This window comes from Symsagittifera roscoffensis, chromosome 7 (genome assembly GCF_963678635.1).
Source record: "Symsagittifera roscoffensis chromosome 7, txSymRosc1.1, whole genome shotgun sequence".
Lineage (NCBI taxonomy): Eukaryota > Metazoa > Xenacoelomorpha > Acoela > Convolutidae > Symsagittifera > Symsagittifera roscoffensis.
In genome coordinates this window covers 6292663-6318422 of record NC_087068.1, presented here as the reverse complement: position 1 = coordinate 6318422, position 25760 = coordinate 6292663, and the positions used below count along the sequence as shown (strand labels likewise).

Sequence of the window (25760 nt, the reverse complement as noted above, 5' to 3'; positions counted from 1 at the left end):
CAACAAGATAAAGTCCAGAAATTTCAATCAACAAATGACCACGAATCTTATTGAGTAATCACGGTAAAGCTATATACAATTTATGCACAGCAATTTATTATTGGTTTTTGGATATAAAGCTAGCACAGACCTATAATGTCAATATATTTAAAAGATTGTGTGTCCACTACGCAATCGAGAACAATTATCAAGGATTTCAAACCAAAAAAGCGAAAAAAAACATTAATTATATATATATTTTCAAAAAATGTATGTGTATTGCAACTGGTCTGTCGCAATTTGATGGTCAAACTGTTTTCTAAAGAAAGATCTTTCCCCGTTTAGTGCCGCACTGAACAGACAAAACCTAATGGCAGTATTTCTCCAAGTGGGCGGCTATTGCACCCATCGAGCTCTGTGTGACTCATCTGACTTGGATTGCCAAATTGAACAAAATAGGACCCCTCCTATCTGCCCAGTTGTTCCAAAGATATGGAGCAAAACGTCTTTAATGCAAACTGAAAAACTTTCAAATTTATAGGTTTTGCCTATCTTTTTCCGTAATTCTTTGCTTATTGACCTAACAGTTTTTAAACCGAGCTCAAAAGGTCTATACGCTTCGAGTTCAATGCAAAAAAAAAACGATCTAAAATGTGCAATTTGAAAAAATTTGCCAAAAACAATGCTATTTGGACCCCTCCGGAATGATCAATCTACTAAATCAAACACGTCAAGTTCGATTTCCCTGGAGGCAGGAAGGTTGATGGCAAACGGGTTTTAAAACCTGTCATTTCACTACTGTATGTTGTCCGAACAACAGTTTTTATCGCCATAATTAAAAATTTCGATTAAGTTTTCTTATTTTGAAGTGTTTTGTTTTTTCAAAAAACACGAAATTTCAAATTTTGGCACCCAATTAGTTCCAGCCACGTCCGAACTAAGTTTAAACGGTTCCATCATTCCTATTAGTGCAGCTACGATTTATTTCATTATTTTTTTTCGTTTCAAAAAACATCGACTGTGCCAGTCGGTCATGTCTAGGGGTTTGACCTTGAGAAATGCGCAATTTTGGAGTGAAATTTTAATTTTGCAAAATTCGAATTGAGCATGTCATGCTCAATTTTCTCGAACCAACTGAAAATGAAAAAGTCAAAAATCAGAACACCCGAATTAACAATTGCGGGAAACTACTCAAGAAAAAGGCAGGAAATTGCTATTCGCAATTTCTCGATACGAAATATCAAGAGAGTAGAGCTGTCTTGTCCTGAAAACAGGAGAATCGAATGCGGACTTGAGACAGAACAATTATTCGAATGGAAAGGAGTGGACTCTGAATGGAAGAGTGGACAACTCGAGTGTCCAAAGGGTTCATTCAGAGACTTTGATTCTAGAGACAAAAACTTACTTCTGTTATTGAAACTAATTGGCCTTAAAACTTATTTAGTTATATTACTTAATTCTCAAGCTGCTCAGTTATAACTTACTCCTCATACTCAAGTGCGTCGATATGTAAGTTCCAATTTAAATTTCTCGAGTGTATTTTATGATAGTTATGTTGAGATAAGGCGAGTTTTAGGTTGATCCATCTGAAATGGATCAAAGTTCCACTGTCCAATAAAAAGTAACTAAGCGGATTGTTCCGACCCGGTTTTTAATGGCGTTCATGTATTTTGGGTATCCCGAGACCTAAGTATGGGGACGTTTTTATTTCTAGAGTGGGGGGTATTTTGGTAGTGGCCTTTAAGCTGTAATGGGTTCCAGTCTCATGTCGCAAGCGAACCGAATTGGCTCCGACCGTTCTTGAGGCGGAAAAACACAAGAGATAGTGTCCCTGACTCTTGAGCCAATGGTTATAGGGCCTATTTTTCTTAAGCCTCATATGTGACTAAAGTAGGCGACTGTTACATAGTGTTTTTATGGCGCTCCTGGGTGTTTTTACGACATCATGACTACGGAGTCGAACCCACTTGACACAGCTCCGGGCTACATGCCCATTCTAGAGTACCGGTGGTACGGTTCAGCGGGAACGTGTAAACCTTCCGGTTGTACCGTGATAGCTTTTTTAAGAAAACTCAAGAAAACTTCCTGGTACGCTCTCCGAACGAGGCTTAGCTAACCGAGTAGAGGGGGGCAACTAGGGGGACAAAAAAACGAGCAAAAAAGGAAAACAAATAGGAACAAAAACTATAAAACGAAAAAAGACAGTGACTTTGATACCAAATTAGTTGGATCGAACCTTTGTATTAATTAAATAGTATACACATACTGTTTTACAAGACCGATCGTTTCGATCAATCTAGCAATTTTTCGATCAACTAGCAGTGACCTTGGTAGGGTGCCCGAGTGGGGGGCGTTGTTAAGGGTTTTTAGATAGATTGCGACCCAACCGGACCACTAGGAGACTTGACTGGAAAGGGTGACCAGTCGAGTGGGAAAGAGGTTCACAAGGATCGAAACGGACCACCAAGAGACTTGATTGGAAGAGGTGACCAGTCGAGTGGGAAAGTGGGTCTGCTGTCAAGGGCAGAACAGAGACAACCAGCACAGGGCCACTACAAGAGGACGCACAGGGGTGTTCTCAAGTCGGACAACGGGTATCGTTAGAATCCACATTACATTATAGGAAATAAGTGTAAAATTGGATAAGCGGAGTCCCATTGTTTTGAAACAGTTTTTACTCAAGCAGACCTGGAAACAGGTCTACGGTTTTCTCAAGAGAGGTTTAGCACCCGGCGCTTAAGGGATTTTTCGGCTTAAGAGGGGGGCTAAACAGGGGGGAGGTTAGCAGGGGGGCTGGTAAGGTTAGAGGTTGGCGGTTGTAAATTGTAAAAAGGGGGAATTAGAGTAACTAGTTAATCGACATCGTTGATTTAGTTACATTAGCCATCAACACGCGTGGTAACAATAGGTGGACATCCAAAACTTATCTCGAGTTAAGATTGGTACGCTGGTTGGATCGGTAGGGGGGAACGGATATAGACAGTTTTCGTGACACCTCATAAGACGACTAGTGGGGGGAGGAAAACGCGTGGCAATTAGGTACCAGACATTTTTTTTGAAAGAAGGTTGACATTTGTCTCCTTTGAATTTTAGGTGGGTCGATTACTCTGTTTTGTTATTTTTTCGGTACAGAATTTTATTTTTTCTATAGACATTGTTGCGTTTTGGGGAAGATTTGCGATTGCTTTTTAATACAAACAGGTGATCACAAGATACCTGCACACAAGTTGTGGCTCCCAATTGCTGGGAACATTCAAAAAGAGGCAACTAAAAAAGGGGGGGGCCAGATTTGGCAACCAAGAGAGGGTTTTTGGGAAAATTTTCACTAGAGCTTGAGTGGTGGTACAAGGTACAGACAACCAAGGAGTCCCTACAACGAAGAAGAAAGAAATCCTATATCCAGACACTCAGTAACGAGTCTTGGGACAGTACCGAACTAGTCTTGGGACATTGGTCTTGGGACATTGGTCTTGGGCCATTGGTCTTGGGACGTTAGTCTTGGGACATTGGTCTTGGGCCATTGGTCTTGGGACGTTAGTCTTGGGACGTTGGTCTTGGGCCATTAGTCTTGGGACGTTGGTCTTGGGCCATTGGTCTTGGGACATTAGTCTTGGGACATTGGTCTTGGGACGTTAGTCTTGGGACGTTGGTCTTGGACCATTGGTCTTGGGACATTAGTCTTGGGCCATTGGTCTTGGGACGTTAGTCTTGGGACGTTGGTCTTGGGCCATTGGTCTTGGGACATTAGTCTTGGGCCATTGGTCTTGGGACGTTAGTCTTGGGACATTGGTCTTGGGACGTTAGTCTTGGGACATTAGTCTTGGGCCATTGGTCTTGGGACGTTAGTCTTGGGACATTGGTCTTGGGACGTTAGTCTTGGGACGTTGGTCTTGGGACGTTAGCCTTGGGCCATTGGTCTTGGGACGCTGGTCTAAAGGTACCAACGAGAAGTACTGGGACAACGCTGAACGGTCTTGGGACGGTAAAGAGAAAGTCTTGGAACAGCATTAGGAAGGGGGTACTACAAAAGTAATAGGTTAGGTTGAAGCACCAAGTATAACAACACGTTCAAACACGTTCCCTATCCTAACCTAACACGAAAGAGCTTACAAGAGTTCAAGAAAAATTGTTTTTAGCGAATTATTAATTTCTTTTTCCTTGGAGTTTTTAAACCTTAGAATAGAATTTTTGTAGATAATAATATTGTAAATAATAACAATTGTAAATAATGAGGCGGAGCAGGGTACCGGTAGCTGAAAAAAGATCGACCGAAGCAAAGTATAATTCGTCGCTAAGCAAAGCAACACCAATGGGTCCGAAGATAACAAAGAAGAACTTTTCAGTTAACATGGTCAGCACAAGGAGTACAGCGGAGAACAGGGCGAAAGAGGGCACGGAAGGGGAGAGAGTAGAACCCACCATCGAGATTGATCTAGAGACACCCGATCAAAGTGTGGATGAAACAGGGAAGATGGCGACAGAGTCAACTCCAATGCCCAATACAGAGGAAACGAACCAGAAACCCATAGAGTTCTCACCGATAGATGACGCGGAAGATGCAATAGGCAACACCGAAGAAACGGTGAAAGAAGACTCTCAAGTAAAGAGGACATCTTTTACGGAAAAATTGGGAATAATGTTCGGAATAAAAACGAAAGAAAACGTGACTGAAGAGCCAAAAGCAGAAAGAGCACGAACATTTGGTACAATGAGCACGAAAGCGACAGAAACCGGCCAGAATGAGGAACAAGCTAAAGCAGAGGCTATGGCCGAAGAGAAACCCACGGCTGACCATGAAGAGACTACCATTGAGCTGGGCGATTTGTTGGCGAAATTAAATCAGATCGACAAAAGACTTAAGAACAGTGAAGAAGACAGAGAGGTGATAAAAAAGGAGATAAGATACAACAAGCACGAGTATCTAGACAGTTATTTTAACCTAGCTAAGGCAACAGAGGAGAGACTCAAGGAAATGTCAGACAAGGTAGAGGCCACCAATGAAGAACGAGAAAAGAACATCAAAACAGACATGCAACAGTTGAAGAACCGATATGATGATGTTAACAGCCAATTAGGGAGCCTGGAAAGGAGAATGGACACAATGAGCAAGAGTCAAGCAGAGAGTTCGTGTGCAATACAGGCGAAGTTGGATGCAATCTTGAGAGGTTCTACACCACAAGAGAGACCGGCAGCGGATCGTACGCAAGGCACCAGAGTTGATTTTGTAGAACCACAAAGAAACAAACGGCAATCGACACCGTTGCCCATACCCAGGGATGCGATAAGCATAGCACCAGCAGCTGCGAAAACAATAATGAAGAGTGGAACGTCGAACACGACGACTGGTCCGGGAGATTCAACAGCCAACAGCAACTCAGGACCGGATGCTATGACATGGGCCAGCACTTGGGAGATGATGAACAGGACTCTAGAGGCCTTCGCCACGAGGAGCACTGACTCGAGCGACAGGAGAGAGGGAAAATCAAGAAAAACATTCAAGAAGCCAAAAGAATTCAAAGATGACTCCGATGGATGCATTGACACTTGGGTGGAAGTGATGAGACTACATCTAGAGCAAGATAACTTGAGTGACGAAAGACAAGCGTGCACAGCCATACTCAGCAATTTAGAAGGCACGGCATTAAAGTGTGTGGTTGCGAAGAAAGAAGAAGAACGCGACACCGCAGACAAAATCTTTGAAATACTGTTGAACAGATTCGGCTCAGGCATGAAGGGTCATCAAGCGATGATGCGATTTGAAAAAAGGAGACAGAGGGACGACGAGTCAATAGATCGGTTCCTAGATGACCTCGAGAGCTTGAGAAGGAGGAGTGACCCAGAGGAGTCGACAAACAGACGGAACTTTAGCATTGCCTCGAAGTTCATTGATGGGGTGAAAAGTGATGACTTAAGGACAATGTTAGCAACATACTACACGTTGTCGAAGGACAGCGCACCCACCCCAGAAGAAATGAGACAGAAATCAAGAGAATACATGCTGATGAAACCTAAGAAGTACTCATATTCTGAAAACAGGAACACGCAAGGGGGAAGCCAACCCCAGAGGTCATCATGGTACAAACCTAGAGATGATATGGATAAGCGCAGATCATGCGCGAACTGCGGGTCAGCGGATCATCATGTGGCTGACTGCACAACGTACAAACAAGGCATGAAGAGCCTAGGTTATGCACCGGATGAGGAGGACATGAGTCAGATGGAGGAACACGAGTACTATAATGGCTTAATCATCAAGATAGGCGCCAGATGTTTTTTCTGTAACCAGGAGGGGCACTTCAGAATGGATTGTCCCTTGTTCTGGGAAGCGGTCAAGGACCAGAATCACCCCAAACATAAGTTGGCATTAGCGGCGGTGCAGAATCAGCGGAACAGGCAAAACGAGTTCGAATCTAGGAACTTAGGGGCACCAAACACCGAATTGCCGACGAAGACAGTGAAAGCTGTAACACATGTTAGCGGTGCGTTAGAGTCCGCGGCCGGGAGCTCTCTAGAGATAAATTATGAGAGAGCGGCGACGGAAGCAATTGCCAAAGTGAAACAAGATCTGGCTGCGAAAGAAATAGAGCAACGACTAAAGTTGGAGATCGAGAGACAGAATTTTAACGAAGCATTAACCGGAACGAACGTAGTACCAGAGGCTAGAACGGGCTCAACAAAGAACGGGAATTGTAACACCGTGAAAATGGTGACAGGTAAACCCTTTGGAATATCGAAAATCGGAGCAAGAATAATGTCGATAATCACAGTGGGCGGCCACGAGGTGACTAGAAACTTGAGCGAGCCGAGCGACCAGACGTTAATGCACATTGACGTGTATGCAGACTACTTGAGTGGAATAAGTCCACGAACTACTTCTAGAGCGCTCAGGGCACTACTCACGAGAGGGGGCAGCAAGTCGGTACGTGTTGATAACAGATACACTGAAGCTTACGGTCCACACGAGGTTATGCTAAACATAGATGGAATCAACATCTATACCAAGACGATGATAACATGCGACGAAGACCTGATTGGACAAATCTATGTAGGGAAGGAGGAATTGAAAGTAAGATCGATTGGACACTGTGCTATGCTTGAAGAAGATGCAATGCACATCGGAACGGAAGCAGACGTGACAGGGCACGTGTTGGACATAAGTGGAAAGAAGACTCAGTTACGTGGGTTACTTGACACGGGAGCGGTCTTGAGTGTCATACCAATTGAGACTTGGGAGCGAATGGGCTTCAACAAAGATGATTTGATAGACTCGAGAATACGGCTGTCAGCTGCGAACAAAGGGGCCCTTCGGGTGCTAGGCAGGACGCCGATAATAGCCCTCAATTTGGGAGAACGTAACCTGTGGATGAGCTTCATCGTGGTAGAAAACCTGGATGAATCTGACCAATTCATTTTGGGCAGAGACTTCATCAGGAATTTCGACGTAACGATTGATCTAAATAATGCAATGTTCAGGATACGGAACCCGGATAGGAGGTACGCAATCAAACCGGTAAATTTAATAATGGCAAATGAAAACAAAGCACCGGTATTCTTGAGTAGGAGAGTGAGGCTAAAAGCTAATGAAGCAGCAATCGTGAGCTTGAGGATGAAAAACTACAATGAACTAAGTGACAATAAGCAAGTATGTATAGTTCCAAACCCTAATAGTCAAAGTGCTGCTGTTTTAGGAAGATCATTTTCGATAACGAAGAGTGGTCTCTGCGTCAGTGTCTTGTTGAATACCCTTGACATACCGATCACGATACAGAGAGGGAGGAAACTGGGATATGCTTTGCCGGTTAAAACTCGATATGAAACGATTGAGAACTTAAAACAAAATGAAGTTGTTGATTGTCCCAATCACAGGGATAAAATTTGTATCTTGAGACGATTGCAAAAAATTAAATATTCTTCAGGCCTTATTAAATCACTTAAGTCAGAAACGGACGATGGGCTGTCGAGCTGTTCAAACTTTCCAGAGCGACCCACACTAGATGAGATGCAGACAGATAAACCGGTTCTGCCGGAGATTGAACATCTGAGGGGCAAACTGAAAGATGAACAGCTCGAAGCCATCAAAGACGTACTAGAGCGGAACGAAGAAGTTTTCTCGAGGCATAAGGCGGATATCGGGTGTTGTAATTTTGTGGAGCATGAAATAGAACTTGAGGAAAACGCGGTACCGCACAGGGAGGGGGCGAGGCGTATGACCCCACACAAATCGGACGCGTGTAGAAAAGAAATCGAGACGTTACTAGAGTATGACATGATAGAACCATCCAAGTCACCGTGGGCGTGTGGAGTAGTGATGGCCAAAAAGAAAGGCGACCAGTTGAGGTTCTGTTGTGACTTTCGATACCTGAACTCCGTCACGGTGAAGGATGCCTATCCCATACCCAGAATTGATGAAAGCCTCTCGAAGTTAGGTGATGCAAAATTTTTTACGACTCTTGATTTAGGTTCGGCTTTTTGGCAGGTACCATTAAGGAAACAAGACAGGGACAAGACAGGGTTCGCCTGCGAGTTAGGTCTGTTTCAATGGAAACGGATGCCGTTTGGACTCTGCAATGCCACAGCCACGTTTCAACGGCTGATGGCACACGCGCTGATAGGCGTGACGAAGAAGTACGGCAACCTGGTAATGTGCTATGTGGACGACGTGGTAATAGCAACGCCAACACTAGAAGACCACATTGAGAGACTTGATGAGGTGTTCGCGTGCATGAAAAGATCGGGGCTGAAGTGCAAACCATCAAAGTGTGAAATACTCAAGGACTCAATAAAATATTTGGGCAGGATGGTAGACAAGCACGGCATCAGACCTGACCCAGACGCCGTGGAAGCAGTCCTAACCTGGAAATCACCGAAGACAGAGCACCAGTTGATGAGCTTCCTGGGCTTCGCTAACTATTACAGGGAGTTCATCAAAGGCTACGCGGACAAGGTATACCCGATGCAACAATTAATGAGACACAAGGGCAAGAAGTTCACGTGGAACAACGCAGCAGAAGAGTCATTCCAGAGAAAAAAGAAAGAGCTATGTGAGGCACCAGTACTGGGTATGCCGACTGAGAAGGGGATGTACGTGCTGGACACAGATGCGTCGGTAGTCGCGATTTCTGGGGTTCTCCATCAAGAACAAGAATGGAATGGGAAGACAGTCTTGAGACCAATAGCATACGGGAGCAAAGTCCTAAGTGACACAGAAATGAAGTACGGAGCACCGAAAGCAGAGATGTTCGCAGTGGTCACCTTTGTCGAGAAATACAGAGCGTACCTAGGCAGTGAACCTTTCAAGCTGCGAGTAGATAACCGAGCATTAAGCTGGCTGAAAACGTACTCAATGGACCAGAGCTACATTGGGAGATGGATAATTCGCTTGGACGGATACAACATGATAATTGAACATAGAACGCGAGACAAACAGCAAAATGCCGACAGCTTGAGCAAGAAGACGGAGTTCTACGAGAGACAAGAACAAAGAGAGGCGGACAGACCTGAGATCAAAGATGGTTTCTCCTTTATGGACAAAGAAACATACGACAGTCTTCCACTCACGAGATGGTTGGACAAATCAGGTAAACCGATTGAAGATCATCCCGAATTGCCAAAAGAGTCTCTTGAAAAGACCATCTTGAAGAAAAGCAGAGGGATTCCGGTAGGAATAATGCTCAAGTCCAAAATCGTGAGGGAAACACTCAAGGCAAAAGGTCACGATCTCACCCAGGTAGAGGAGGGAACGGTCCAAATAGATGAAGACTTAATGAGGTTGCTTGAGAAACTATCGGATGACAAACCCGTGATCCAAGGGAAAAGTCAGGAGGCACCGGAACTAACCATACTTCGGAGAGAGAAAACAGTGAACAATACTGACGTCTCAAAAGGAATCACCACTGATAGCAAGGAAGTTGTGCGATCACTAATTGAGAAAATCCCCGAAAAAATTCTGGAGCAAACAAAAGTCAGGGATAAGAAAGTGACATTCAGAGAAGAAATTGAACACCTGGGATTAGATCAAGAGTCCGGGGAGTGGTCCAGATTCATGGAAGAAGACGAAACCGGAGAAGGAAAATTGTCCGGGGAGCGTAAAGAATGGGATGAAGACTCGGACGAGAGCAGTGAGGATCAAGACAGTCTATGCATGATACTGGCGGAAGAGAAGATGAGACAGCACGACAGGGAATTACAGACAGATCCATCTTCAGGAACGTACAATCTGGAAATGCAAGAGGTACGAGGTGGAGAAGAGCTCGAGAAAATAGCAGTTTCAAGAAAGCCTCTTAGGGAACTATCGTGCAACTCAAACGTCAGAACGAATCTGGTACCAGAGGACGACATGAAGATCATGAAAAGGATAATATGTGTGAAACTGAGCGATGACATCCACAATCCTGGTGAGATGAATGGACAGATCATGGCGTTAAAGGAGCACGTTAAGGCGAGATATAGACTGTCTGACCTAATAAGGGCCCAGAAGAATGACAAAATGACAAGTAACCTCTCCAAATGGATCCATTCTGGAGTCAAGGAGAAGGGGGAACTTGAGGAAGACAGCTACAAGATCTTGAGCCAGTTCTACAAAGAAAAGAGAGACTTACTTTACCACACAGCGGAAGGGGTGGTAGCGTGCAAGAGAAGAGATGAGGAAAAGATATTACACAAACACAACCTCATCATACTACCACAACTGTACCAAACGGAAGTGCTCTTCAGATCACACGACCAAATGGGCCATCAGGGGATAGATAAAGTACAACAAAGGATACTTCACAGGTTTGACTGGCCGGGAATGAGAAAAGCTTGCGAGAGATGGGTGAATGCCTGCCTAGCATGCCTTCAAGTAAAAGACCCAAGGAAGATGAAGTTTCCCCTCAAGTCTGTCGAGAGTTCGGAATTCAATGAAGTGGTGCAGATAGACCATCAGAAAATCTGCATGACGGAATCGGGTTATAACCAAATACTAGTTATAATAGATCACTTCACCAAGTTGGCGGAAGCAGTTCCGTGCCAGACAGCCTCAGCAGAGGAAACATGTGATCACCTGATAACGCATTGGATATCGCGGTATGGTTGCCCAATGACTTTCCAGTCAGACAACGGCAAGGCTTTTGTGGGGGACTTAACAAAAGAATTAATGAAGAGGTCACACATTGCTCAAGCACACTCGACGACCTATCATCCACAGACCAATGGGTTGGTAGAAAGACAGAACAGGACACTGGTCAACATGCTCAGGGTGTACTGCTCAAGGTACATGACGGACTGGGACAAATACCTGCCACAGGTAGTAGGAGCCTACAATAGTACCCAGCACTCTACAACGGGTATCAGCCCTTTCATGATGTTGACGGGCAGGGAAAGGGCAATGCCTCTGACATTCTTCTATCCGGAGTACGAGGGGAAGAGGACGTCGCCTCAAGCATACGTGAAGGAGGCGATCAAAAGACAACAAGAGCTGAACGAGCTATGTCGGAGAAACACGGCACAAGCGCAAACGAGGCAACGCAAGAAATATGACGAAAAGATACTGAGAGCAAAGCCATACGAAGTGGGCCAATACGTGTGGGTCTTTCAAAACGTCATACCGCCCAAGGGAACAAAGAAACTACTCAAGAAATGGAGAGGACCGTTCATGATTACGGAAGTACATCAACAAGGAAGGTTCTATCGCTTGAGTACAGGGCGAGCAGCACATTACGAAAATCTGAAACCTCACGTTCCGTCCCCGGAGGATTGGTGCCTGCCGAAAGACATGGAGGGTCTTGACTACCTGGTGGTGGAACCAGCGTGCGAAGTGAATGAGAAGGGCACCAGAGAGAAAAATGATGGTAATGAGAACTTGAGTTTGGACGACAACGAAAAGATAGAAGTGGAGTCGGATGCAGGTTCATTTGTAGAAGAAGACTGGAACGATCCCGAGCAAAACGAGGTACCGAAGTGGATGGAACCGGATCGACCAACACCACCGGAAACCAGGACGGGCAATCGTAAACGAACAGGTATGAGGTACAATAGGTATGGGGATGACTTCTTGATCGATAAGATACAGCCAGACAAGTTGGGCGATGAACTACTAAGCGCAGGCGAACTGGAGGCCGAAGAGGAATGGCAAGTGATTGATGATGGTGGACATTATCCGCAGGATGATTACTCGACGCCAGAATTGGAGACGGACCTCGAGCAGAGTGAAATAGAAAGGAGGGAGAACTCGAACTTGAGGATTCTAGAGTGGATGCGTGATGTCAAGGACGAGAGCCGCGAAGGACAAAGCATTCAGCAAATCGATGTATCAGCAGCAAGTTACATGAAGACAGAGGACCCTCTTTTCGGATGGACAGCAACAGATAGGCCACTGGACATCCCTAAGGACAATTCAGACCCGACATCGACGGGGACGTCGATAAATATTTTTGTCCGGGGAGTGGGGGTAGGACTTACCCACACCGAAAATTTGATGATAAAGAAGCTCAAGGAAGTGAGGGAAACAAGCGGATTGGAACTGGAGGAAGAAGAACCAGAGCCTACCATAGGAAGGAATTTCAAAACGAAATTCGAAATACCCAATGAATACTCAGAGAACATCATGATAACGGATAGCGACTTCATCCTGTCAAACAGGACCAGCGCGATCTGCATCACGGCGGACATGAGTTTCAAATCAAGATTGGAGGCTGACTTCAAAAGAGAGTACCAGAACGTAGAGTTTCTGTTCAGACAGAGGCCAGGAATGGGAGGCATAGCAGCGCTTCCACCGTCAGTGGCACAAGTCCCGGGCAAATACCTCTGCTTCCTAGTAACGAGAGTCAACGACAGAAACACAATTGATCCCGAACACGTGATATTGGCACTGACAAGACTACGTGACTTCATGATTGAAAGAGGAATAGTGGAGGTCTCGATGCCGGTGTACGACCCAAACAGGGGCAAACTGAGCTCGAGGGAATTGTATGCTATCCTACATGTGGTCTTTGCAGAAACCGAGATAATGGTGCATCTTCACAAGAAGTACTACTTGAGCATCGCCTGAGTCGGGTACATGGAGGTATCGAGTCGGGTGTGAGGGAGGAGTCTTGAGTTAGGTACTGGGGTGCGGCGCAGGTAAGGGGATCTTAAGATGTGATTGGCATGACAATTATCATTTTAAATGAATGATGGTGCTAAAACATAAAATGTGTCTGCATGTTTTTTAAAAAAATTTAGATTGAATCATTTTAGTAGGGCGAAAAGGGGAGGGTTTTTAATCATAAAAGTAATGGGGCTTTCTGGTTAGGAACACAGCTTGTCGGTCTAAATATCGGGTGTTATTTTCAGATTGATTTGTTGATCTCAAATTGACTACTCATCTGTATTTAATCAAAAGAAGAGAACGACATCTCAAGAAAACTCAAGTTGCTCAAGAAAACTCAAGTTGCTCAGGTAAAACTCAAGTACTAATACTCAAAGAGTCAATCGAAGTCACAGAAATGGCCGATCGATACTGGAAGTCCATGCCATCGGCTCTGAAAAAGCCCACACTTGACGAACTGTACAGACGGCTGAGAGATCTGGATTACACTCAAGTGAACGAGAGAATGGCAGTGATGCTGAACGCCATCCTACAATTGGAGGATGAGGGTGAGTGTCGAGAGTCTGCGACGGAGGCGGTCTTGATGGTAGGCTACACCACTGAAGGGGTGTCCGATCAAGCACAGACCAGATGGCTGTCCTGGAACGTGGATGGAGCGATAAGGGGGTTCGATTTGGCGAGGAACCCTGGTCTAAACAACAACACAGAGTATGGCGCGGGGGAATTCCCGCTGCCGGCCAGACCATCAGTCAGGCCCGCGAGCCAGAGTACGAGTAAGGTACCGTCGATGTCACGGGCACAGCAGACGGGGGAGGCTTATCCGGACGTCAGTGCCATGAAGAAAGAACTCGAGAGAACCCAGCGGGAGAAGAATAAGGCGAACCTCGACAGGGATCAAGCGGTGCTCGAGAGGGATCAAGCGCGGAGAGAATTGGACATAATGAAGGCGGAACGGCTGCAGGCAGAAAGGGTGCGGGAGAATGCCGCGAATTGTGAGCAGCTGAAGCAGGCTCTCGAGAGAGACCAAGCAAAACTTGAGAGGATCCAGCAACAACAGCGCGAGCTCGATATGCAAAAAGGGGCTAGGCCCAAAGAGCGGGTAGTGACTGTCTCAAGGCCAGAGTCACGCATGGAGGTGGACGAAGCTCCTAGGTCAAAGGGACGATTCAACCTCGATCGTGCGGCGCAAGAACATATGAATGAGGGGCTGGAGGTATGGATACCACCCGAATCAACGTCCTCCCTGCGTGGAATGGAGACTCAAGTAATACGACCATTGATGGACGTCGCGCTGCCTGGATACACACCGAGTTCGACCCCAGGTAGTAGTGGCGGCTCGTCACGGCTGAAAGAGTTGCAGGAGAGGTTACAGCTGAGGAATCGCGAGAGTCCGGTAAGAGTGGATTTACCCTCGACTTGGGGGGAACAGCCTGTCAGGAGTGTGATGATCTCGAGCTACAAGAAGAATACGGATGGGAGATATCGCAAGCACAATCGTATAGACTGGAATCCGGCGCAGAGAGAGAGAAGAGATTGCTTCCACGATGCGACTTGGGTGGAGTACTTCACGTATCCTCGAGTGCCTGAAGGCTCGGTTCACTTGATCATTGGAGACAGCTTGCTGCGGGTGCTGACCCGGATCCAATCCCATTGGCAAACGGGAATCTTGAGCTTCGCCGGAGCCGCAACGCCGCAGATGTTAGCGACTCTTGAGATGCTAGGGATGGTGAGCGTGTACACAGTCACCCTGATGGTCGGGACGAATGATGTGTCAAGGGGGGAAGCGAGGAAGGTGACAAGGCTGCATGAAAAGATGAGCTGCATTCTCGAGGAGATACGGATCCAAATGGACCCGTCCATTCTCACGGTGTGTACTGTTCCCTACAACATGGGAGCGGATCAACATGCGGTAGAGATGAATACGAAGGTGCGCAGCCTGAACGAAACAATCAGGAAGATTCATCAGAGGAGTGTCCTTCCCCTTAGGCTACTGGACGTGGCTGAGCAAATGGAATTAACCTCTTTCCCTGACAATGCATCTGCGGATGGCATTCACTTTGACAGGCCCAGAGGGGTGGAATGGTTGAACGACGTCTTTCAAAAGCATATATGCGCGCTAGAGACGGATTTGCTGGAAACAGCACAGGTCACGTTCGGGCCACCCCCAAACCCACCCTTCTTCAACCCGAGATCTTTGTCGAGTCGCTTGGGCGAGAGGGCCGATTCTAGAGATAGTGAGAGGAATAGCCGGGCCAAGTTGCCGAGCACCACGCCCATGGAAGCTGATGAAGTGACATCAGCAACTCCCCAGGGGTCGGTAATGTCCTCAGTGGTGGTTGCGGAGAAAAAGAGGTCAGAGAAGCCACTGGAGACCAGCAGACAGAAGTATGAGGAGAAGGTCAAGGAACTGGATCTGGAAGACCTAGAGTGTAGACAGGAGCTAGCGAGGACTTTGGGTCTTGAGCAGGTCTCACATGAAGACTTGGGGAGGCACAAGTGCGTGGACTGGTTGAAGGCTCATGAAACGCGTTTCTCGAGAGCGAAGTTGACAGAGATAGCAGACCTGAGTGGAATTCCCACTAGGTCGATGATGGGACCAATTAATTACAGACCTCTCAAGTCCTTGGGGAGCCCGGGACTGGTGGTGGAGCCTCCCAAGCACCGGACCAGCATTGCCAGAATTAGAGTGGCCACTCCAGCACAGTTGAGAGTGGTCGACAAACTGATGAACCCAAGAGAGATGGAGTTACCAGACGCCGAATACGAAGGCGCAAAATTGGCCAATGACCCCCGATATGGGAAACCCTGTGGGCAGGCGCAACTGGCCAAAACCTTAGCGGTCTACGACAGAGCAGACCCAGCTGCAGCAAGGGTGGTGATCGTGGCAGGATCAGATTTCGAAGGTACGTCTCCCAAGTTGTTTTGGCCAGAAACCCTGATATACACCTTGCCGGGTGCGGAACTGAACCAGATGTTGACCCTGGTAGTGGCAATAAAGTCAGAAATGCCCTGCGAACCTGAGTTACTGCTGTTTGCGGGGATGAACGATCATCTGCACGCAACGGGATTTCTTGAGCAGCTCAAGGGTGGTGAACCTACGCCAAAGAGGATCTGGGAGGCCATCCAGACCTTATTCGCGGCGATTAATGAAGTACAGGAGAATGTTGCCTCAAGATTCGGCGCCAAGACAAAAGTGGCGTTCACAACATCCCCCGGGTACTCGAGCATGCCGCTGGCTCTGCAATTCGTGTACGCGATCTTGATCTTGATCGCAGAGGGTAATGGGTGGCGTGTCCTGATGGCAGCTCCCAACCGAGAATTGGAACCGACGAACTTGAGGCTGTGCAAGTCAGAACTCGCGGCAGCGTGGGCGGACGTCTCCCATGCATTGAGAGGCTTTCACGAGTTGGCTGATATCCTCATCGTATTGGACGAGGTCCTCCTACTGGAAATATCTAACTTTGCCAGGCAACCTAAGCTCAGCCCGATCCTTAGGGATGATCACCCAGTGATAATTCACCTGACGGCTAGTCTGTGGTTTCGGGACATGGAGTTGACCATTACGAGCTCGACCAGCAGATCTAGAGGGCCAAACAACGAAAGGCAGAACGTGGCCACATCGGAAAAACAACTGGAGTCGATGGGGAATCGGTTGGCGCAAGAGGGAGGCAGATGGCCCTTCTTAAGCCCAAGGTTGGAAAATGCCACGAGGAAAACAAGAGAGGATGCGCCGCCTCTGGTGAAACAGATCTGGGAGTTTCTCGAGGAGCAACTGGGAAAAGCTGAGGAAAAGGGGATGACGGTTGGCAGGTTCGTCACGGCAGCCAATGAGGTCACGATTGGAGGATTTTGGAGAGAGCACGCGTGGGGTGAGCTGAAGACGAGGAGGGATCATGAGATTCTCGAGTTCTTGAGTCCTTGTTGGGGAAGAGAGTTCCTGACTGAGGTGTACAGTGCGAAGGAGACGATCTTTGATGCGTTTATACAGGAGATGTTGAATATGCCGATCAGCCTGTTCCTGGCGCTGTATCTGGTCTACCCAAGATACTTGTTTAATATGGGCCCCGCATACATGTTCAGTCGTGGTGTGGACACCCTCAGAATAGATGGATACTTGACGTTAGTACTCCTGACCCACGGTGAACTGGCGTCATTTCACCGATTGATGAGGTATGGGGAGCCCCTGGCGATGGGAAGAACACACTCGAGTATTGAGACCTACTCGTACAAGTGTGCAGCCGGGCTAAGGACGCTGCTCGTGCAGTATCTACTGATGCAGAACAGGCACCTGACTGGCGAAGAAAAGAGCCCGAAGACCAGAGAGGAGTGGAGGAAAGTGAATGGAGGCATGCCCCTATTAACGGATCTATGCCTAGCCATGAGATCGGATCCCATGGGGATTATCCGGGGGCTGGGGGAGGTCGTGACTTGTATATATGGACCGGCTGTCACGTTCGCATTTCCAGATCCCTTGGTGACAGCTTATCGAGACTCCGTGACCCACGTGAGCCTCATAAGCGTACTGGATGGAACGACACTGAACTGGTGCCAGCAAGAGGTGCTAAGGGCACAAATGAGCAACACGGTGCTCTTCGGAAAGGTAAAGGATCCAGAGTTGATCGTGTACAGTTTCCGAGGACAAATGCAATGCCGGATGGGAGGCAAGCGCGAGGGCCCCATCGAAACTTACCCCAAGTTTTGGAACTTGAATCCCTTGGCAGCCAATGGACAAGAAATCTTGAGAATCCCTGCATGGACAAAAAGTTTCGAGTTGGTGAAAAAGGAGCTGGAAGCGATATTGGAGAGAGAAGCCCTACCGACGAGCATTCCCGAGTTCCCCATAGTGAGGAGAATGACCCTAGGGATGAACAGTTCCCTGGTTGTCCCATCCTCCTACGCGAGAACCACGACTGAAGAACGGCAGAAGGAGTTTACTGACGGCTGGGATCCGCTCTTCATCGGCTATACTGCAGCAATTTATTTCCATACTAGCGATGTGAAGATAAACTCATGGACGACTCAAGCCAAGAAGATCAGAGGGTCGATGCCCCCTAAATTCGACGTGCAAGATACCTTGAGAGTACTTAAGCGGGCAGGCCTAGAGAACCAGCGGCCGGTATGGGACGACGGCAGGATGATAGTGGAAGAAGGGCATGTAGCACTGAAAGCAGACGCGATGCTATTTGCCACAAGGAAGTACCGGGCACCTTACGGACTTGAGCTGATGGAGCGTAATAGAGAAGGAAAGAAGTTAGATGCAGCAGGTCCATTGTACGTGGCACTGACAAAAAGTGAGGCGATGAGTTCAGCGACACCATCACCCCTTCCAGTAGACATCCCTGGGGATAAAAAGAGTGGCACCGTGGCAGATCGATTCAAGAGGATCTTTGAGAGAAGGGAAGCAGAGTCAGGAGACGAAAGCATGGATGAAACCCTCAGTGAGGCAGGAGAGGATATGGAAGTGGGAAACACACCGGAGCAAAAGCCGACGGAAGTGGAATTCACAGCGCAGGAATTGTTGAAAGACCTGAGTGAAGAAAACTGGGCAGATACTCCCACGCCACCTTTGACCTCGTCCCCTCGCAAGTACCCGGAAATGTCGTTGACAAGCGAGAATCCCAACATGGGAATGATCTTCTTGAGTACGGAGAGGAGGGAGAAGAATACCTTCGAGGGAAACAGAGACGCCTTCCTGGGCACTCTGGATGGAGATGCTTGGCAAAAGTTCTTGAGCGAATTCAATCGAGAAGTGGATGAAGACACCACGTTGGATAATTTCAAAGAAGAACTGTGGGACACGGTGGTGAAGTTTGGTGAGCCTGTCCTGGTGGGGACGGGTTTAGAAGAGAAAGCTAGAGTGGAACTACTGAACAAAATGGTCGAGTTGAGAAAGTCAAGAAAGACCAGAGAAGACAAATGTAAAGACAGCTCTACTCCGAAACAGAAAACTGACAATAAAATAATTAAGTGTACAAGGGGGGATAAGGTAGGAACTAGTAATATGATTAAAAGTACTAATATCCTTAAGGCTCGAGCAGGGGGGAGGCAAGAGTGGGCTGGAGAAAAGGAAGTTGAATCAGTGATGATACCAATGACGCCCCCAAGCAAAGACGTGAAGTCTCGCAAGAGGAAGAGAGACGTGGAGGGAATGGGCAGTCCTTCAGCTGACGCGGTCTCGGAAAAAGACTTGAGAGAGACGGCTCCCATGGTTCTGGCGCGATGGAAAACGGCAGCCTACAAGAGTAGCTACGAACCGAGGAAACTGCTCGACATAGAAAAAGAAATGGAGAATCCCACTAGTTCCGTGACGGAGGAGGATTTCAAACCTCAAAGAATAAAAATGAAGCTAGGTTCGACGAGCGGGCAGACCTGGGAAGTAGATGTTGGCAAAGAGTGGGTCTCAAGTGAACATCAAGCTGTCGGGAAGCAAGTGACCAGTGATCCACTTGAGAAAAGTAAAACCAGAAACACCTCCCGACCATGGTGGATAGCTCTCGAGACATTGAAGGAGATGGAAGGTTGTTTGAAGAAGTTGAACAGTGGAGTGGCTCGCAAACGATACAGCTGGGCCACCCAGCAGAAGGCTGAGGTCAACAAGATAGAGTTGGCAAACCAGCTGAAGAGATCCTGGCAGAACTTATTGAAGGATCATTTTGAAGAGGCGATGAGGACATCCTCATCGGCACCACCACTGATGGCGAATCCCTTTATCAGGACTGCAGGACAACTGATGTTCGCGTGGAGCCTGTTGGGGATAGAGCTGGAAACGCTGACTTCATACGACAAGTTGAAGCTGGGAGGAAAAAATCTAGAGATATACCGAATGTTGATGCAGCACGTTGCCAAGGACAACTCAGGCTTGAGTCTGGCAAGGAGGAAGGATGCAACCTGTTTCTTGAGGTGGACGATGTCGATGATGACTGACAGTACCATCCTAGCATGTCATCAGAAAGCAGTCGCAAGCAAGACGTTGGAAAGGAGAGTCTCCACAGTCATCTTGAATGTGTATCAGAGCACTGGGATAGAGAGGGAGGATGGTTCTAGACAATCTCTGGAGAACCATAGGAAGTTGGATGAGATACGGAGGTTCTACAACAAGAAGTTCGAAGAGGAGCACGACGTTCACCGCAACCTGGCTTCGTCAGGGGAGTACTTGAAACTCAACAGAAAGGGAGAGTACCAATATGTTTCTGGAGTAATGGGAATGGCGTACAACCCCTTCTTGGACCTGGAAGCTGGAGGAGCCAACAGAAATTATGAAGTGGCGGAGCTGTTGAAGTTCTGGACAGAGAAGATAGTGGAGATAGACGTTGTGGAGAGAGAGAGACCTAGCCTGGGTCTGGTTCTTGAGGGGATGCCGGGAGTGATAAGTGTGCCACGCTCAAGTAAAAGAGTGGAGCTAAGAATGGGTGATGGGAGTGGCGTGTTGATCACGAACCTGGGAGTGGTATGGAAATTACTCAGACCTTCCTGGTGTCCACATCCCCATGCAAGTATGATTGAGGAGGTCACTGAGCGAGTGAGATTGGCACCGACAGAGGATGAGGACTTGGCGATCTTGAGCATAGTACACAAACTGATCTTGCCTCAGGTGAAAGAATCAAGTGAGGTGACAAGTGGAACAGAGCCGGTGAGGAGGATGGAGCCGGGCAGTTGTCTTGATTCGACATGCAGTAACGGCGAACATATTTGTGATGGACGATTATGCGTCAGGATACAATCTTTCCAGAAAGAGGACCTCACTACCTGGTTTGAAGATATCACTGAAAGGGAGAAGAGTGAGGTACAGATAGTGGCTGAATGTTACGCGAGGACCACCGTGAATCTAGCGACAGCCTTGGGATTCTTCTCAAGAATGTGCAGTCTCCAGTCACTGGAGAGGCTAGAGTCAGAACATCACCTGGTGACCGCGTTAAGCGTGGAATCATGGCCCGGAGTGCTACAAGTGAACCAAAAGCACATCAAGAGTTGGAAGATCGGACTCGAGGCAGAGATGGGATTTCCCATGAGCGAAGCTTATGGATTGCCCCTAAATGCAAAATCCTTAGTGGGATCAGTGTTGGCTAACCTATGTGGGAGCCACTATCCACTACACATGGCGATGGTGGAGGTGTCCAGTCAGAGGGTGATGATAGACAAAGCCTTCTCAGTGCCCAAGTGCGTGAGACTAGCTCGGATGTCACACCACTCACACAAGCTATTGAGGAAGATCCGAGGAGCAGTACCAAAGGAGCAAAGAGATGACTTGAGTGAAATCTGGGGTGAAGAACTTCTAGGCTTGGAGAGCGAAAATGCAAGTGATCATGGGAAGCAGAACGTGGTGGGGAAACCCGCAGTAGGTGCTTCAAGCTCGGAAGAAGTCGACGTGGTGCATGAGAAAATGATGGAACTTGAGCCTCTCCTAGAAGCTTCGGGAGAACGCAACCTTAGAAGCATCGACCTCACGCATGGGGATTGTCCATGCCACTGTCTGGCGCAGACAGTGTGGTACCCGGACCGCGCCAATCTCTGTCTGATCTGGGACGTAGAAGAAATTAAGTCGCTAGGACTACCGGAGTATCGACAGAAGGTGACCATCTTAGTGGTAAGCACGATGCTGGCTCTGAGATGGATTGAGGAGAATATAGCGAAGTACAGAGAATCGAGAGCGCCAACAGCTGAATCGATTTATGCGATAGATTACAGCAGGAGACTGGAGTTGTTCGAGACTGCATGCAAGGTATTCGCCATACCAGTGCAAGTCAGACACATATGGAGCCGCCTGAGATTCTTTCCTTGGTTTCGTGCGACGTTAACATCCTGGTTGTATGCAGTGACAAAGAACCACATGAGGAAACATCAGAAGGAATATCGACAATTCCAAGCTGAAATAGGGCCAGATGCCTTTAAGAGACCTCTGCTAACCCATCGAAACGCAATCACGGCGGGGTGGAAAAGAGTAGGCAGAATATCCAGAGACAATTCTAGAGCGAGGGAAACGATACTGGAGGAGGACCTGGCGAGGAATGTGAGCTTGAGTCTTCATAACTCCTTCTGCTTGAACCGGGAGTCGAAGGTGAAAGGCCTACCAAGTCAATTGAAAAGGTTGCAAGAGCAGAGAGAGTGGATGCGAGCCTATGAACAGCTGAAGGCCTGGGAGGAAATTGTGATTAGCTCCGATGACGAAGAGGCACTATTGGAACAAATTACAGTGCCGAGAACACCGGTATCAGGTACCTCGAAGGCGAAGAACATGAGGTGAGCCAGTGGCTCGAAAGGAAATTCTAGAGTCTTGAGTCTTGAGAGGGAGGGGGCTTGAGCGTGAACTTGGATGAAATCTGGGTTCACGAAAAAGAAATTTTAGACGAATAAGATATTGTTATTAATATGATAGATCTAGTATATAAATCAAATTGACGCATGACAATTCTCTGACTGAAATAGGACAAAAGAAATTTTAAAATTACCAGCTTAAAAAGCGGGGATCCATGGGTGCAGGTGTGTGCAGATTTTGATTGCTGTTTAGCGATAGTGTGAAAATTTTATATGGTCGTGAATTTTGCAAGGTAGATAAACTTAAGTCCGATGCACACTTCTGTAAATGACCACTGGCACTGTATCTTGAGCAACACTCGGTTCTCTGGGACTTATTGGCAGATGACAACACACGATGAGGACATCGATCTCGAGTCCGGGGAGTATGTGCCAGTCGGTCATGTCTAGGGGTTTGACCTTGAGAAATGCGCAATTTTGGAGTGAAATTTTAATTTTGCAAAATTCGAATTGAGCATGTCATGCTCAATTTTCTCGAACCAACTGAAAATGAAAAAGTCAAAAATCAGAACACCCGAATTAACAATTGCGGGAAACTACTCAAGAAAAAGGCAGGAAATTGCTATTCGCAATTTCTCGATACGAAATATCAAGAGAGTAGAGCTGTCTTGTCCTGAAAACAGGAGAATCGAATGCGGACTTGAGACAGAACAATTATTCGAATGGAAAGGAGTGGACTCTGAATGGAAGAGTGGACAACTCGAGTGTCCAAAGGGTTCATTCAGAGACTTTGATTCTAGAGACAAAAACTTACTTCTGTTATTGAAACTAATTGGCCTTAAAACTTATTTAGTTATATTACTTAATTCTCAAGCTGCTCAGTTATAACTTACTCCTCATACTCAAGTGCGTCGATATGTAAGTTCCAATTTAAATTTCTCGAGTGTATTTTATGATAGTTATGTTGAGATAAGGCGAGTTTTAGGTTGATCCATCTGAAATGGATCAAAGTTCCACTGTCCAATAAAAAGTAACTAAGCGGATTGTTCCGACCCGGTTTTTAATGGCGTTCATGTATTTTGGGTATCCCGAGACCTAAGTATGGGGACGTTTTTATTTCTAGAGTGGGGGGGGGGTATTTTGGTAGTGGCCTTTAAGCTGTAATGGGTTCCAGTCTCATGTCGCAAGCGAACCGAATTGGCTCCGACCGTTCTTGAGGCGGAAAAACACAAGAGATAGTGTCCCTGACTCTTGAGCCAATGGTTATAGGGCCTATTTTTCTTAAGCCTCATATGTGACTAAAGTAGGCGACTGTTACAGACATCTCAAAAATCGCGATTCGTGTTGGGATCAAAATATCGCTAATTTGACCCTAAAAACCGGTCTGTTTAAGCTCTGTTTCATTGAATAATGATATAGGAGTATTAAAACAAGCAATATAAATAGTAATATTATTCAAATTATACTTCTCCGTGTCCGTCCAATATCAGAATTAAGGTGTTCAACAGCGAAATTTGCAACTCGGTGGAGTGTCACTACAGTGCAGTCACTGTCGAGCAACCCACAGATTGATATTTTACTCTCTTTACCAAAAGGGATACAAAAATTGTTAACTATATCCAACGTTCGGTTTTTTTTGTCCTTGAGACCCTTTCTACTGCTCCTTGCACTGTTTGCCGGATCAGTCTTCAAATCTAATCCTGAGGCATTTCCGGATTGAGCGCAAATTAGCGCTAACGTTCTTAAATACTTAATCAACCCTACAGTACAGGCACCAAAAAAGGGCCACAACTTTGATCGTAACAATATTGCTTGATATAAATGCCTGTAACAACAAAATATCTAACAACAACAATAAGTAGGGTCGAATCACATCTTGTCTGGGGTGATGATTACTACTGAATTTATGTTTTTTTACGGTTTTTGATTTTTAGATTATTTTTTTATGTTTTAGGTTTTTTTTTCAGGTTTTATACTTCGTTTGGTTTGATTTCTTTTATATCGTTGAGCAATTGGTCATACAAATTCACGTATTAATTGTTCATACACCGCTAAGGAAGGAAGGGCGGCCGATCCCCCCACCCTTCACGATACGTGAATTTTTGGTCTTAATTAGGTTTAGGAATTAAATCCGGGAAAAGGGAAGGCTTCCGCGATCCGAACATACCTTCCGGCGCTGTTTTAAGGGCCTTACTTAGAGCTTCAGCACGGTGCGGAATTCTTGTTAACGGGCGTGCCGATCTTGATTTTTGAAGAATCATGCCTAGGAGCGCCATAAAAACATATATATTTAACTTTCGCCCGGAAGTACATACCGAGGGAAATAAAACTAGGTTATGAAACGACTGGCTAGCATCGAAACACAGCTTCACATGCATTTAACCGTCACTACCAAAGCCAGGTCTATGTGTGGTCCATTAACATCGGTTCGGGAAAGTTGTTACCATTTAAGGCTATCGGACAGATCGCGCAAATTAACTAAATTACGTGCAATTAAATTCAACTCAGGGAATTTCCGGAAGGTAAAAGTTGTTTTAAAACCAGTTTCAGTCTCTTCCCATAACCCTACCGGACTCTTGAATCCGGTTGAAGAGCGGTCTTGTTGCGGTTGAGGAAGGGTAGTAAAATCTTCCCAATACCCCTCCGAATTATCGGGAACTGCTCCGTAACGATTGTAGCTGTACAATCGTTACAATTCGGATAGTTTCGACTGTAATTGCAATATAGTTTTCACTCTTTTTCTTCTTTGTCGAGAATCGTTGTAGTTTTTACAAGGGAAAATCGGTCTTCTGATTTTTGCGCATTTTCAGTTACTGTGAAATTTCAAGGTTGTGACTTGTCTTTTTTACGAACGATTTTTTAATAATTTCTTCGTCATTGCAAATTTAGCTCTCTTAATTCATTAAATTGAACGATTAACACTTAATCCCTCGAATATGCTTATTTTCCCACTCGGCTGCTAGCATTCCGGTCGAATGTCACACTCTGCAAGTTTCTTTCAACTCTGGTTCATTCTGTGCAAGTGTTAGTTTTCTCACTCTGGTTGGCTAGATTCGCAACCATCTGACTCGTTACGTTAATTCACGTTCAGTTTTGCTTTTACCTTATTTGTGAATGTTCAATGGTTTTTTGACCGGGTGAAATGATGAAAGACCAGGGAAGTAATTTCGGTTACCATGATATTTTCTGATCTTCTGGTTTTAAAAAGACGATGAGACTTTATTGAAGTTGGATGAAATTGTATATGCATTAACAATTTTTTCAGTATTATGGAAGGCACCACCGCGTTGATTAAATGAAAGCTCAATTAAAAAGTGTTCATAAGCAAAGATGCTGCTTTCTCTCCCTCTACTGTTTTTGCTTGCAGCCGCCAATGCTCTAAAAAAATCTGATGGACCACCGTAAGTTAACCAGACGCTAAAAGTATTGAAGTTATGAACTTTGGTATCAGTTCTTTCATTAA

At 46.3% G+C, this 25760-nt stretch overlaps 1 protein-coding gene across 1 annotated transcript in view; it reads left to right on the top strand.

Moving 5' to 3' along the window:
• The first annotated feature begins 7897 nt into the window (after positions 1–7897).
• Positions 7898–25760, top strand: part of LOC134851715 (uncharacterized) — a 36463-nt gene continuing 18600 nt past the window's right edge. Inside the window, exons 1-2 of the mRNA XM_063867932.1 lie at positions 7898–7907; positions 25561–25698. Coding sequence (XP_063724002.1) covers positions 25628–25698 — 71 coding nt within the window. The 5' untranslated portion in view covers positions 7898–7907; positions 25561–25627. The remainder of the gene's footprint in view (positions 7908–25560; positions 25699–25760) is intronic.